Source organism: Pangasianodon hypophthalmus, chromosome 30, assembly GCF_027358585.1.
Source record: "Pangasianodon hypophthalmus isolate fPanHyp1 chromosome 30, fPanHyp1.pri, whole genome shotgun sequence".
Classification (NCBI taxonomy): Eukaryota; Metazoa; Chordata; class Actinopteri; order Siluriformes; family Pangasiidae; genus Pangasianodon; species Pangasianodon hypophthalmus.
In genome coordinates, this window is record NC_069739.1 from 12396392 (window position 1) to 12411755 (window position 15364).

At 41.6% G+C, this 15364-nt stretch overlaps 2 protein-coding genes across 2 annotated transcripts in view; one reads left to right on the forward strand and one right to left on the reverse strand.

The window, feature by feature from the left end:
- Nucleotides 1-1403: 1403 nt before the first annotated feature.
- Nucleotides 1404-4111, forward strand: ptrhd1 (peptidyl-tRNA hydrolase domain containing 1). The gene is made up of 2 exons (XM_026918314.3): nucleotides 1404-1663; nucleotides 3835-4111. Exons 1-2 carry the CDS (start codon nucleotides 1451-1453, stop codon nucleotides 4003-4005), a joined length of 384 nt encoding a protein of 127 aa, XP_026774115.3. The 5' UTR covers nucleotides 1404-1450; the 3' UTR covers nucleotides 4006-4111.
- Nucleotides 4112-4427: 316 nt separating this feature from the next.
- Nucleotides 4428-15364, reverse strand: part of ncoa1 (nuclear receptor coactivator 1) — a 56987-nt gene continuing 46050 nt past the window's right edge. The window contains exons 11-21 of the mRNA XM_053231799.1: nucleotides 15304-15364; nucleotides 14644-14803; nucleotides 13734-13940; nucleotides 13463-13583; nucleotides 12895-13063; nucleotides 12515-12802; nucleotides 11929-12027; nucleotides 11101-11488; nucleotides 10746-10914; nucleotides 9832-10018; nucleotides 4428-9641 (exon numbers count right to left, since the gene is read on the reverse strand). The exon at nucleotides 15304-15364 is cut by the window's right edge and continues 909 nt beyond it. Coding sequence (XP_053087774.1) covers nucleotides 9474-9641; nucleotides 9832-10018; nucleotides 10746-10914; nucleotides 11101-11488; nucleotides 11929-12027; nucleotides 12515-12802; nucleotides 12895-13063; nucleotides 13463-13583; nucleotides 13734-13940; nucleotides 14644-14803; nucleotides 15304-15364 — 2017 coding nt within the window. The 3' untranslated portion in view covers nucleotides 4428-9473. The remainder of the gene's footprint in view (nucleotides 9642-9831; nucleotides 10019-10745; nucleotides 10915-11100; nucleotides 11489-11928; nucleotides 12028-12514; nucleotides 12803-12894; nucleotides 13064-13462; nucleotides 13584-13733; nucleotides 13941-14643; nucleotides 14804-15303) is intronic.

Genomic DNA, 15364 nt, shown 5'->3' on the forward strand with positions numbered 1-15364 from the left:
CACACCCATATGTGCTTGTTGAACGTCTCATTCCAGATTTATTCCCCTTGCTGTTATAATGAGCTCCACTCTTCTGGGAAGCTTTCCACTAGATGTTGGAGCGTGGCTGTGGGGATTTGTGTTCATTCAGCTACAAGAGCATTAGTGAGGTCAATATGACAACAAGTGTTGGCTGTGCCGTATCAGTCACATATCAGTCACATATCAGTAACATATCATTAATATATCATTAATATATCATTAATATATCATTAACATATCAGTCACATTCATTACGCTGAATAAAAGTTACGTCTTTATTTTTTAGCCAAAAGACAGCATGTAGGTTTTGCTGAAAACAATACTGGCCCAAGCACATTTTAGTCTCAAAAGCCAAACTGCTATTCACACGACTGCTTGATAATCAGTCCCATGTACTTACGTGCATTTTTTATAATCTTTCTATAATAGCTAAAGCAGTAGTGAACAATATCATGATATGATGTAGATGAAGTAGAGAGAAGGTTAAAGTGCACAGGTCATGGAAAACCAACACTTTCTTGCTTTTTTTTTTTTTTTTTTTTACAATAAGAGGTTAATGTACAATGTAAACATTATCAAATTTTCATTCACTCTCATTTCACACATCACAGCTGTTCAGTCCATAGCCGTGTAGACCTGCTCGTTAACGCAGAAGTAATAATGAACGTTTCATCTTAGACGAGATTTTTACTGAAGTGCAATAAGAGCAGCCATCAGAACAGAGGCCATGTAGCACACATCAGTCTAGAAAGCCACAGCACTAAACCAGTCTAATTCTAAAGGATAAAGAGAAATTGGGAAATGATCATGTAAATAAAACCACACATTATAGCACTGTAAGTGGACATTAGGGGAAAATAAGCACAGGCACTTTAACCTGCTAAACATATTCCACTAATCAGCTAATTATACAATCAAAACATACTTCACTTGATTAGAAATGCCAGTGAAAATGCAGAAAAGTCAGTTCCACATTAAACTGTGTTAAAGAACAGTGTGTATGTAACTCATGACTTCAGTGTAAAAGCACAGAAACACACAGTGACACACACACGTCCATCAGACTCCGGTTGCACCACATGATATTTTCAAGATCACTCAGATTTAACAGGCCTAAGCATAACATATTATTAAAACTCTTTATAAAAGTTATAAAGCAAATATAGATATTTATTTATTTATTTATTTATTTATTTATTTATTTTGCAGTCATACCACATGACGTTGATATGTTGCTATGACAACAACATAACGTCAGGTGAAAATTCTCCCAGTCTGATTTAGCCTCACAAACACATCAGACTAAGCTAAGTGGAATTCTTGCACCGGAAGTAGGAGACGTGTGGGAGAAAATCCTGATTCCCGGGCAGGAAGTGTAACCCGGAAGGTAAACAGCAGGACCACGCGTCACTTCCGGACCTGCACCAACATGGCGGCCCCCGGCAGCGGCGGTGCCTGTAAACGCCTGGTGCAGTATGTGGTGGTGCGGGCGGATCTGCTGCGCGGCTTGTCGTGGCCGCTGGGAGCGGTGATCACGCAGGCCTGTCACGCCGCCACCGCCGCCATCCACGTGACCTACAGCGACCCGGACACGCAGGAATACCTGGCTGAGCTGGACAGCATGCACAAAGTGGTGCTGCAGGTGCGTGAGCTCACCGCAGCATAACCGCATTATTCTTATTATTCTTATTCTCCTGTAAAGCAGGGAACCGCATCCCGCGCCTCAGTCATAGCAAGTGAGAGCTGGTGGGAAATTCCACTTTACTGTCGGTTTAACCCGGAAACAAACTCCATCTGCAACACACTGCGCCTTCACAGCTACACAAGTTCACATCTACTGGAACTCCTGCACACCAGCGACCGTGTGTATAGGAGTGTGTGTGAGTGTGTGTGTGTGTGTGTGTCAGTGTGTGTGTATAGGGGTGTGTGTGAGTGTGTGTCAGTGTACAGGAGTGTGTGAGTGTATAGGAGTGTATATGAGTGTGTGAGTGTGTATGTGAGTGTGTATGTGAGTGTATGAGTGAGTGTGTGCGTGAGTGTATATACACACTGTATGAGGACTTCATAATAGGGGTTTAAAGTGAAACCAGAATGTCTCTGATGCCCTCTAGTGGCTGTCTGCAGTACAGCGTTTAACCCCGCCCTAACCCCGCCCTAACCCCGCCCACTCCCATGTTAGTGAATCGGAAAGGAGCCAAACTTCCATTTTAAAGTTACTTCATCTCAACAAAGTTCAGTTAACGCTGATATCTTTTTTGTGATAAATACGTTTTATACGAGTTTTATACGAGTTATCTGATGATAAATAAAAGGGCGGGGTTGATGAGGTGATTGACAGTTTGACAGTCCGGGTATGTCCCGTATGCTGCTCATTTTGATGCCTAAGCTAGCTCATTATACTCATATTATAACTAGCAAACCAACATGAGTGAACAAAGTGATGCTATAAACCAAGTTAGCGAACACTAGCTGAATGTACTGACTGTATGAGGTTAGCTAACGCTGGACGTCGCTTGGTAAGGTTAGCCAGTCTCTCCTTTTCACACAAACTGCACTGAGAGAACGAGCCGAGGATACAAGAGCACTTCTCCATTCAGATGGTAGCTTACTGCAGGTATCAGAGCCAGATGAACTTCATGCAGAGCGGAGATTTTTTCCCCTAACTAAATATATAATCACTGTCCACTTTAATAGGAACACCTGTACAGTCATGCAGTTATCTAATCAGTCAATCATGTGGCAGCAGCACAGAGCATAAACTCATGCAGATACACGTCAAGCGCTTCAGTTAATGTTCACATCAAACATCAGAATGAAGAAAAAGTGTGATCTCTGGGACTTTAACTGTGGCCTGGTTATTGGGCTGGTTTAAAAATAATCATCACATGGTCTTTTTCTAGTCTTCAGCTGTCCAGTTTCTGTGAGTCTGTGCCCGTGAGAGCCTCAGATTCCTGTTCTTGGCTGACAGGAGAGGAACCTGATGTGGTCTTCTGCTGTTGTAGTTCATCATCCACCTCAAGGTTTGATGTGTTGTCTGTTCTGAGATGCTTTTCTGCTCACCACGGTTGCAAAGAGTGCTTATGTGAATTACGACAGACCGACAGGCTGATCAGTAAGGTGTTTCAGCTGCAGATCCTCCGCTCACAGGATGGTTTTTGTTTTTCGCACCATTCTGTGTAAACTCTAGAGACTGTTGTGTGTGAAAATCCCAGCAGGAGATCAGCAGTTTCTGAAAAACTCAAACCAGCCCATCTGGTACCAACACCCATGTCAGAGTTAAAGTCCCAGAGATCACACTTTTTCTTCATTCTGATGTTTGATGTGAACATTAACTGAAGCTCTTGTCCTGTATCTGCATGATTTAATGCTCTGTGCTGCTGCCACCTGATTGGCTGATTCGATAACTGCAGGAATGTACAGGTGTTCCTATTAAAGTGGACAGTGAGTGTAGGTTGTGTTGAGTGTAAATGTCGACTGTTTTTTATCAGTATACCTTACACCAGCTACTTATATTACGTTGATTAAAATGATGGAATAATGTCAAACACGTGAACGCTGCTCTGATGTGCATCATTTTGTCACAGGATCATGACTTTATTCTCGAAATCCTGTATTTTATTTTGTATTTCTGTTCAGCACACACTGGGGAATTTACTGCGATAGTGAAGGATGATCTACTTTGCATCATGTTTAGCTGCTTATAATAAAATGAGCAAACAGCACAGCAGTGACTCATCACCATCAGTCAGTACAATACTGTACAGATAGAAACATTCTGTATCGTTCATTCACAAGCCTTGTTTGGTCCTTTAGGCGGCAGATGAAGCGAGTCTGACTCATTTATCCACGACGCTCAGTGAAAACGGCATCGTGCACAAGCTGTGGGTGGAGCAGCCGGAGAACATTCCCACTTGCCTGGCCTTGAAGCCTTACCCGAAAGAGACTGTACAGCATTTTCTTAAAAAGTTCAAGCTTTTCAAATGAGTGGAAGAGACACAATATCTCTGCTTCGTTTCTTTACACATGTACGCTTGGGTTTCACTGTGTGAACAGAACATCACTGAAAATTAATAAAAACTAATTAATGTCACTGTATGTTGCTTTGAATTCATAATCAAGACCCTATTGCATACCACAATAACAACAAAAACACTTGGACCAGTTTTATGTAAGAAAGAATGAGTGAATGAGGTAAATGTTTTATAGTTCCAGCTTGATTACACACACAGACAGGAGCTTCTGTTTCCTGCGAGTTTCCTGCGAGTCCATGGTGGAGACGGGACAGAACGAAAACGAGGCTGTTCCTAAATCAGAAAGCCTGCTGAGATTTATAAGATATTTATTTAAAAAGAAAAGAAAAGTGGAGTTTCCTACAAACGTAATGAATGATAAGAAGGAGGACAGGATCAGAATTCGACACTTTTACATGGTGCTTTTATTGCAATGTGTTGCATTCTCACATTCATGGATGTTATAGAGATTTGTTAGTCAAAGCATCACTTCCTTCAAGGTCTGCATCATCACCTTAGACAAGCAACAGAAGGGGCCATATGCACAAGAGGTGTGTGTGTATGTGTGTGTATGCATACATGTGTAAACTTGAACTATTTCAGTTTGAGCAGCCACATATTTTCCATGAAATGGACAAGAGAAATAAGACTGAAGTAGATGAGGAAAACAACAACAACAACTACAACAACTACAACACAGTTTGCAGCCCACAGGACGGACCTGCAGCTGCTGGACCCAGCATGTGACTGATTGTCTACAACGTCCTAAGAAAGGTACAATTTTTTTCCAGACACTCCTGGACAGAAGGAACGAAAAAATAAACAAAACTAAAACAAACAAACAAACAAACAAAAAAAAAAGAAAAAAAAATCATGCTAACATGCAGAATTCTCCCAGACACATATTCATTCATTCATTCATTTCATTCACTCACTCATTCACTCAATGTCCCAACGCAGCTGCAGTGATGCCTCTCGAGGGGAAAAGATTTCACAAGTATCATACAAACTGGACAAAATGAATAAAATGTATATAGTTATATATATTTATACTTATTTATATTAATTTTACAGTTGAAAAGTGGAACCTTACTTTGAGTGATCAGTGCCGTTTCAGCAGAGTTTATGCCACTGCAACCAACATCCATATTAATTATTAATAAGGCAGCAAAAAGATCTCGGTCAAACAGTAGCGCCTACAAAGTGATAGAGTAGAGAGGTGAAACGTGAAGGAGATGCGTGCTGGACGAAAGCGCTTACACAACAACCACAACCACAACAGGTTATTACGGCTTGGCACAGTAGGGGCCTGGATCACAGCTCAGTGTGATGCGACAGGAAAAGCAGAGAGGTCTGAGGAATGTCTTCAGAAGTGAAAGGTGTGAATGTAAGCACATGAAGGGAAAGGGAGAAGTGGATCACCTGAAGAACATTGGCATAGTTTGAAAAAACTTTAGACTCTGCAGCAATTACGAGAAGTAGACGTAAACGTAGCGGAAAGTGAGGTTACCCTGCTCGCTCGCTGATGAAGGATGAGGGGCTACGGCCAAGCTCTCTCTGAAGAACCTGAGAAAGTTCCAAGTCTGACATCAAAAAGCAAAAGGACGCTGTACTCCAATACATTCAGGGGACAGTTGTAGTTACTCATGTCAAAGGTCTGTGACTTGGGTTTTTTTTTTTTGTTTTTTTTTTTTCTTCTAACGATGGCCTCTTTCCTTTGAATTGAATTATAAAGTGCAAAACTAGATTGTATTCCTTGCAAATTCCTGGAACGTTTTTTTTTTTTTTTTGAGTAAAAAAATCATGTAAAATACAGCAAACATGTCTTCTTACAAAGGTCGATATAAGAAAATCTTTGTCAACAAGAAAAATCCACAAACAAGAGGAGCAGTCCCTCTGTGCAGAAAATATATACAACAGGCACCTCAATTTTGGTATAAAGAATTTAGCTAAATAAAGTCAAAGATTTAAGAATACTTGCATCAGTGTGGATTTTTTTTTTAGCCCAAAACCATGTTTCAAACCATAAATCAGGTATTTCTGTGAGCTGAAAACAAACAAACAAAACAAAACCACTTGAACATCTGAATCAGAAATGAGAATCGGGTCTCGGTTAAGGTGCATAGCTAGCTGTAGTACATTTCTCTTCCTGAAAACAGTGATTACATGTCGTCCCCGAAAAACATTTCTGTGTTGTGTGAGTATGACAGGCTTGTAAAAATTCTGTAAGGATAGAAATACCAGGCAAAAAAAAAAAAAAAAAAAAAAAAACACTAAGAAAGAAAACCCCAGAAACCAGCACACACTGTGCTACAGAGCGGTAGTGTTACCAATAAACTAAGCTAAACTACGTGATGTCTAGTGAAGAGAAACGATGCTACATTAATTCTATCCAATTGCATGAGCTTTGCATATAAGATTTTTTTCATGATACTCGAAGCTTTGGTCATTATTCCTTGGGAAAAAAAAAACTCGTGGCAAATGAAATCTGAAATACCTGAGCACCGTTCACCTCAAACCAAGGTTCCACTTCCTCAGAGCTGTTTAAACCTTTGACGGAAAATTAAATAATATGGCCTTTTTCTTTACTTTTTTTTTTTTCTTTTTTTTTTTCTTTTTTAAATTAACCCGTACAAAAGCCAGACCATGCTGCTTCTCTCTCAGTAAAGTCACATTCAGCAGTCGCTAAAACCATTCTCACATAAAAGATCTGAACACCCAAAGGAAAGATGCAGGTATATGTTTAAAAAAAAAAAAAAAAAAATTAAAAATTTTTTAAAAAATTAAAAAAAAAAAGAAAATAAGAAAAAACATCAGGACGTTTCCATTTTTAAACATCTGATATACAGTATTAACCACACATAGATACTTTCAGACAGTCATACACATCCCGAAAAAAAGAGAAAAAATGGAAGAAAGTAGTTATTACCACAAACTTGGAGCACTACAATATTGTTGACTCAGAACAAATACATATTCACATTTGTCTGTTATTTACACGATAAACCATTGTACCTTGGAGTGGAACTGACCAAGAGCCATTTATTACAGAATTATTAAAGAGTAAGCCATTGTTAATAGGCACTGCATTCTAACCTGGTGTTTTTGGCATCTCAGAAATGGTGTGAACAGGGCTTTGTTAAAAGGGTAAGAAAAAAAAAAAGTACCTGATTAACTGGCACATAACATCTAAAGTCTTCATTGTACAGGAACGTCTGTCCAAATATCTGAACCACGCCAGAACAGGTCACTCCTAATCACATCCTGTAAGGTTTGAACATAGCCAATCCTTTTTTATTTTCACGTGGGACGGTACGTCTAATGTACTAATGCACTGTAAACCTGTTGTGTAATTCGTTTGTAATGTGTATGTACATTTATATCAAAAAGTGGCTCAGGAAAGGCCTCGCTGTTTCACCAACATGCAAGCTGTAAGAAGCAGGCAGTTCATCTTGGTGTGGGATTGAGCTAAAAAAAAAAAATAATAATAAAACAATAATAATAATAATAAAAAAAAGAGCCATTCTTTGAATACACAGCACACGCACGAAAACACACCACTGAAAAGTACACAGAGCGATATACAAATCAGAGAACGTTGTTTTGTGTAGGATGAGGAGTCGGAGGTCGGGGTGGTAGATGGTCATGCACTTTTAGTGAAATACCTTTTATGTATGTACATGGCGAGACAAATTTGGACCATACGTTTATATATATATATATATCTATATCTATATTCTCTATCTGATAAACCCTTTTTCTCGCCGCCAAATTCATCTGACTTCCTCTGAACACAGATTCTCAGGTCAACAAATTCTTGCCTCTGCATATAATTGATCGTTATTGCATGCGATCACATTTGCTGAAGTCCAAAACAGAACGCTGGCTATGTGCTTCACTGTAATGAGGAGTCTTAAAAAAAGAAAAAAAAACAGGACAGGGAGGACAAGAGGAGGAAGCGAATGAGGCGAGGACAATGCTGATGAAGAACAGTGTCTGACTGGGCAAACAGTAGTCACATGAGCAGTCAAAGAGCTGGAGGACGCAGTCAGCGGCGCGTGCGAGAGACAACGCCTCGTCCTTACAGAGCCAGAAATAAGCAACTTGGGATTTCTAGACTGTCTATGAACACAAAGCAATAGTAAACTCCACTGAATTATCAAAATCAGTTTAGATAATTTAAGCTTCATTATGTTATCATGTACTATACAATAGAATTTGGGGATTGTAACATATACTGGGGTGCCAGAAAACACAACGCATACCAATATCAATCAGAAAAAAATTATATATATATATATATATATATATATATATATCTATTTTTTTGCAAGACCTCTCCTTTCCCTTTCCTTCATGAACAACTTGAGAGCTAGACACCTCCCCAGGAAATATTCAGCTGTGTTACTTAGTACATACAATTTTTTTGATTTCAAACATTATTCTTTTAAAATAAGAAAAAAAAAATACATATTCTCAAAGCTATAAAAGAAGAGAGCCAGTTTGAAACCCATGACGTCAATGCATTCAAATGAAAGTTGGTTGTAGAGTGATTCAACAATGTTTTTCAAAAACAAAATTAGAAAGTGTGAGCTTGTCCTGACCTTTGTCCGCTTTTGTGCTGTACAATAATACCAACCTGCACAATACACATGGCAAACAACACTGATAGGCTGATGCGACCCTAAAGTGGCTCGTATTCACAGCTGCTGAGAGGTGGGGTGGAGGGACGTTCAGGACGTTTATTTATTTATTTCTTTTTAAAAATGTCTGCCGTTTTAAAACGAGTTCTCCCAGGAAAGCTTGTAGCAGATGTGAGATGTTTCTTCTCCCAACCTGGCAATGCTTGTTCTGACAAAACAGGCGATGAAAGAAAATAATAAAACTCATCAGGTAATAGAGAAAGAGAAAGAGAGAGAGAGAGAGAGAGAGAAAACAAAACATCGGGAAACTCTCCCCCCATCATCTGAGGAGAGCTTATCAGTCACAGATCCAGCTGAAACTGAGCTGTCCAGTGCGGAGAGAACCTTAACACTCCCAAGCGTTGTCCCGTTGACCGAGGCTCATGTGGATCGCTGCAGCAGAACCGTGGCAAACGCCTGCCCCAGTTTCCAAGCTGCCCAGTCTCCAAGAAGCACTGCGCCGATGGCCCAGTTAGGGATGTCAGCTGGCGAGAAAGCAGCAGGTCCTTTTACAGAACTTGGCAAATTTCTGGAACGTGATCATTGTATTCACTTGTTTTGACCCCTACTGAGGAAGCAGACTTTGAAAAGTAGGTGACCAGGAATGAGCACTGCTTTAGCTGTCTAACAGGTTGCAAAATGCCATTAGCCTGGGCCCACAGATCCCGAGCCCAGCAGGTATTCCCCATACAGAAACCGAAAGGTGATGAATAGAAACTCTGACGTTGTTGGGGACGTCTACACAGGTGTGTGTTAGGGGTCACTCAGTCAGGAGCTGCTGTAAGAGGCTCTTCTGCTGCGACTGGGAAGTGCTGGTGCTGCTCTGGGGCTTCTGGTGCCCTACTTGCCCTGGCTGGTTCAGGTAGGAGTCACTCCCCACTAGGTTTACTGTGCACTGGACGTCGGCAAACACTTGAACCTGCTGTACCTGGTTTGAAAGAAAAGAAAAAGACATGAACTCCAGGGCTGCAATTTCAAACTTCTGACCAATTTGGTGTTCCTTAGTTTCTTAAATCCACATACTAATACTTTTTTCATATTCCAAAGGGACACGTTCCATCTGAAAACACGTTTCCTGCCCATGTCAGTATGGCAGAGTACAAGTTTCAAGTGCTCACCTGATCATTACACATAGAGCTGACGTTACCAAGGTTGTTGTTGCCAATGCCAACTGGTGGTCCAATCGGAGGTAGTGAACCCGCAGCTCCTGAGCCCCCGGCCATGGAGACAGTGATGCTCATGTTGTTGTACACACCCTGCTGGCCAAAAGTCTGCGAGCTAGTCTGGCCAGGTTGATTATATAGACTACCAAAACAAAACAAAACAAACGACACTGCAAATGTAGCATAAAAACATCTTTGGGCATTTTTGCACAACAAAAACACACATTTTAATTGATTAATACTTGACGAAAAAACAATCCAGTCTGCGCGAATGTCACTGCCATAATCACGTCTTTAGGGGTCCAAGCACTCGTCTGGGACACTATAGTTTTTGTTAGGATTTTTCTTTGTATTATTAATCTGATTCTCCACTGAAACGAATTGTGCAGACCGAACCATACGTTGTACTGGACGTGAAACTTGGTCAGCAGGTTGTACTCCATCCCGCTACTCAAGCGAGCGATGAGCCTGATCTTTTTTCCTCTTGGCTTCACCCGAATTCAGCTACACTCCGCCCACTGATTTCTGTAATGATGGATTTTTCATCTATACTATAATTCCATCATTATTCTATGTAACTTGGCAAGAACTAGTCACTAATTCTGGGCGCGTTCTGGGAAGAGTGCTTGGTCCCGTTTCCTTACATGTGAACGTGTGTGTGTGCATGATCTCCCGATCAGACTGTATTCCCACCTCTTGCCCAGTGTTACCAGGATACTCACCAGATCCACAGTAGTTAATGATGATGAATGAATGAATGAGGTCGTAGCCTGTGTGTAATGGCCTTTACAGCTGTAAAAACTAGTAATGCACAAATCCTAGAAAGTCAGTGAGATGAACCACTCTCTATTTCTAGATGTTAGCCTTACCTGTTAGTCACGCCACCTTGCCAGTTCTTCATGTCGGGTGACTGATAACCAGGTGGGGGCTGGGTCTGCTGGAGCAGAGGACTCTGGGAGGTGGGGTTCTGTGGTGACAGCAAGGGGCTGGTGGGGCTGAGTTCAGGGGGGAATGATGGATCTCCTTGCTGGACCATACCTTTAAGAATAATTTCACTGGTATAAGACTTTAGAAGACTTTAGTAGCAGGAAAACAATGTTCTCATAGTAGCTTCCGTGTGATTCCTACTCGTGTGTATTAAGTACAAAGTCAGGTCAACTAATGCACAACTCAAAATGACCTGGAAGATTCAAAACTTGTTAATGTTTGGGGGCTAAAACCTACCTGCACCCCCGAACTGCTGGAAGAGTCCCTGCTGAACAGGAGAGTTCACTGGTCCCCCAAACTGCCCCTGCATGCCTCCTATCATGCCTTGGTTTGCCATGGGCAGCCTGGCAGACAGCTTGGGGTCCAGCGGCGTCCCCATGGGGTTGAAGTGGCTGGGTGAGGTAGGGGTGCTTCCAGGGACAGTGTTGTAGCCTGGAGGATAGCCAAACTGCTGCTGTTGCTGTGGCTGCTGAGGGCCTTTGGGGACGCGCTGGGCTCCCATGGGCCCTGGGTTCATTCCCTGCCTCATCATCATGACTTTCTGCTGCAGCAGTTGCCTCTGGCGGTGCTGGAAGCTGTAGAGCTCCCTCTGCCTCTGGGCAAGCATCTGAGCATTGAGTGGGGGCTGAGCGAGAGAACGACAGAGGCGTAAATACAGACAAATAAACACAGTATTAATTGTTTTAACAGGCAATGAAATACCTATTAACACACTAACTACAACTACAACTAAATTACATTAATGAAATAACATTCATATACTGAAATATACAGTAAACTACGTTAAAAACAAACAAAATAGAAATAATCACATAGATAAAAATGGAAGATCTGTATAATATTTTAATTTTCTTAGTAAAAAGCCTGTGGCCTAATGCACACCTGGTGGTCCTGAGTGAAAATACATTTTTGATTAGTCAGATTCGCCACTAAAGCTAACTGCAGACTGAATTTCACAAGGAATGGTATAGACTATAATAAAACTGCATTACAAACAAAATTATTCCAACAGTTTCAAAATTATTCATCAGCTTCAGTTTCACTGCGTACTCATCATGCACTAACCTGTGACGGCATCTGGGGCTGCTGCATGCCTTGCCTTACCCCCATTGCAACAGGTACCCCCTGTGGAAACTGGCTCATGGCTGCCAACCTGTTCTGTAGCTGAAAGAGCGAGAGAGGAAAAACAACAACAGATCAATGAGAGCTGCTAATCACCAGACAAAAGGCAAGCATCGTGCCACAGCATGCTAACACGTACACAAACAATAGGCCTTTTGTTGATCTGTAGCAGAGCAGCTCCATCTCCAGGGAGAGTTTTAGCATCTGTGAGCTGGGATTTTTAATAAGAGTTTCAAGTACATTTAAAAAGCAGAGCATAATGATACAGAACCTTGAAGTGAGTGTGGATATTGTATTTACCAAAAAAACCTCAACAGAGTAATGATTATGCTGCACTTGACATTTCCTTATAAATTGTTAACTCCAAGTAGGTGGATGGAGATCTTTCATCAAAACTTATAAAGACCTGTGGGTTATGTAAATTAGTGAAATGTGGCAGAAGTGTGCATACAGGACTAATATAAATACATATGGTGTAGAAATAAACTAAATGAGGTAGAAACGGTGTGTTGCTGAGGTGTGTAACTACCTGCTGTGGGCCCTGTACCCGCTGCTGAAGCTGCAGCCTCAACTGGTTTGGTGGCAGGCGCATCTGAGTGGGCATCCCCGGGGCCCGGTTCATTCCAGGCCGCATCGGGTTCATTCCAACGTTGCTCGGGAAGGGTACGCGCGACGCCCCGAAGCTCATACCTTGTGGCGTGCTCATCTCAGCCGGGAACTGTGAGGGAGAGGTGGGGAACTGGGACGGGTAGCTAGGCACGGGGGCGGATGGCTGAGGCTGGGTGAAACGCTGAGTGATTTGATCCAGGCAGCCACTCTAGAGAGGACAGTCAGTCAGTCAGGATGGTGATGTCAGCCTGCTCGGATTAGAAGAAGAAGAAGAAAAAAAAAAAAGGTGGCACTGCTTACCTGGACGATCTTGTCGATGCCCAGTGCCCGGTCCAGCTCAGCAAGCTCACTTTCATCTGTGCCACTCAGGAAAGACAAGAGCTGCTCGAGCAGGGCCTTCTCATCGTTGCGAGCTTCCGGAGTGGTGGGCGGGATTAGCATCTCATCCAGGGGACACGGAACACACTGCCTGAGATAGGATGAGGCAAAGAAGAGTGAACTGGTGTACGAGAGTGAGTATTTTCACAAGCACAAAAAAAAAAAAACAATCTGATGGATGAATTATTGCAAAAGTCAGTTAACACTTAAGTAATCTAATAATGTGAAGACTCCCAGTCTACAGGAGTCTCTCAATAATCACATTTCTTTCTAAAGACAACGTATATGCAGCGCTTCACTGTTTTACAGTCTGCCAACAAACCAACTGAGAAAGAAGGATCTGAAGTAAAATTTAAACAAAGCTGTAATCCAGATATAGGAGACTGTGATATGCTGTTACATGAGCACTTGAACTGAATGAGCAGTGCTCAGGGCTTTTCTACTTTATACTTATCCATAGTCAGGCCAGTAGTTCACCACAGACACTCACTCTTGAGGTGAGGACAGAGGAGCATGTGCATGGCTTCCCAGAGTGCCATCAAATGCCATGGATTCAGCCAGGGACATGGACTGGAACTGCTGTGACTCAGGGACATCCAGCTTAGTCAGGCCTACATCAATTAAAAAAGCTGGAGTTATTAATAATATAATTCTCATCACACAGGAAATAAACAACAAAACAACAGCCAACTATTAAAAAAAAAATAAAAAAAAATAATAAAGAACAGGTCCAAGAAATCCTAACTGGCAGAAGTCCAGACCTGTGTTGGTGTTGAATATGGTGATGCTGGTGGGGTCACTGAAGGGGCTGCTGCTCTCTTTGGGTAGCTGAAAGGGGTCAGCCTGCCCCAGTACCTGACCTGGACCCGGAACCGGACCCGGACCCTGACCCTGAGCCTGGGTGGGTGTGGAGGGACTGCAGAAGTCAAAGGGAGACTGACTCTGGAGACTAGAGCCATCGGGGAACACTGCACACATAAAAGCACCTTCAGTGTTCAAGTCAGGAAGAAAAGTGTTTCACACAAAACTAGAGAATTATAGTCACTTTCATAAAAAATAAAATAACTGCATGTGCTATTCTATTTAAATACAAACAAGTGTAGACTAAACCTAATGGTTTGTCTAGTGTAGTGACTTTCGCTGTCTAATTCCACACGTCTACAGTGAGGAAGAATAAGTGTTCACACACTTTTGTTTTTGTTATTTAATATACTTCCAGTGCGTATATTTGTTTTGTCCTAACACTTTTTCCCCCTATCAGTTTCATTTTTTAAACTTATCTTTGTTTATGCTTATGAATGTATAAACATATCCTTTTTTTTTTTCATATTTATAAGTACAAAGTCATAAGGCATTATAAGCGTAAATCTGAAGCGGATAAACAGACTGGAAGTAACAAAAAAAACCTAAAGTGTCTGAACATTTATTTCTCCTCACTGTACACGGCGTGTCAGATTGTTTGAGCAGAAATTAATCATGCTGTTTGCACTATTTATAGTATTGTGTACGTTTCTCCTGTAGTGTTTTCTACACTGCACCACTGGCCAAGAACAAACAACAGGAAATACTTCACAAAGACATACACATTTTTAAAAGCTAACTATATGGATTTGCAGTTTAAGTGATGTTTTTGTTTGTGTGTTGCTGTTTGGCAGTATGAGGCAGCCTCACCACGGCTCGGTGTTCCCGGCGGTTCATGTTTCACACTCACTCCTATGGGAACGCTGTCACCACCCTGCTGGGGCAGCCCCGGCTCGTCCACCGACTTTTCACCCCCAGGCCTGAGGCTGGGCAGTAACTGGTTCAATGTATGCAGATCAGCACTGGGAAACTGTTACACATACATGCACAGACGTACACAAACACAAAAGGAAGGGGAATGGGAGAGCAAAGGTTAGCCAACATCAGAGTGCACTGCAGTGTCTATTAGCAGCAGTGGGGTAAAGTTCAAGTGAACACTGCAGAGTTTAGATGAATATACCTACATCTATCTCCCCCTGTAACACCTCTTACTTACTAACATTCTATCTGAGGAATTTTACACACACGCACAGACACATGGCTTCTATAGTGGGACTATAATCCATCCGCTATCCATCTTTATATATGATTTATATTATACAATTTGTTCATAACTTTGTTCTTTCAACCAAAATATTGGCAAATTGAAGAAGTAGTAATTTTTTAAAGAAAATAATAAGACTATAAATTATAGTGAAGGTGTATTTCACAGTTCAGAACATTTGCATAACAGCAATCCAACATGCAATAGAAAATGGCGTGTGAAGGACAAAGGCTCTCCCTATGCACAAAGAGTGTAGCAGTTCATACCGCAGTGGGCTTATCGCTGGATTTGGATGAGCATGTGACTGCCGGAGCAGGAGGAGTAGCA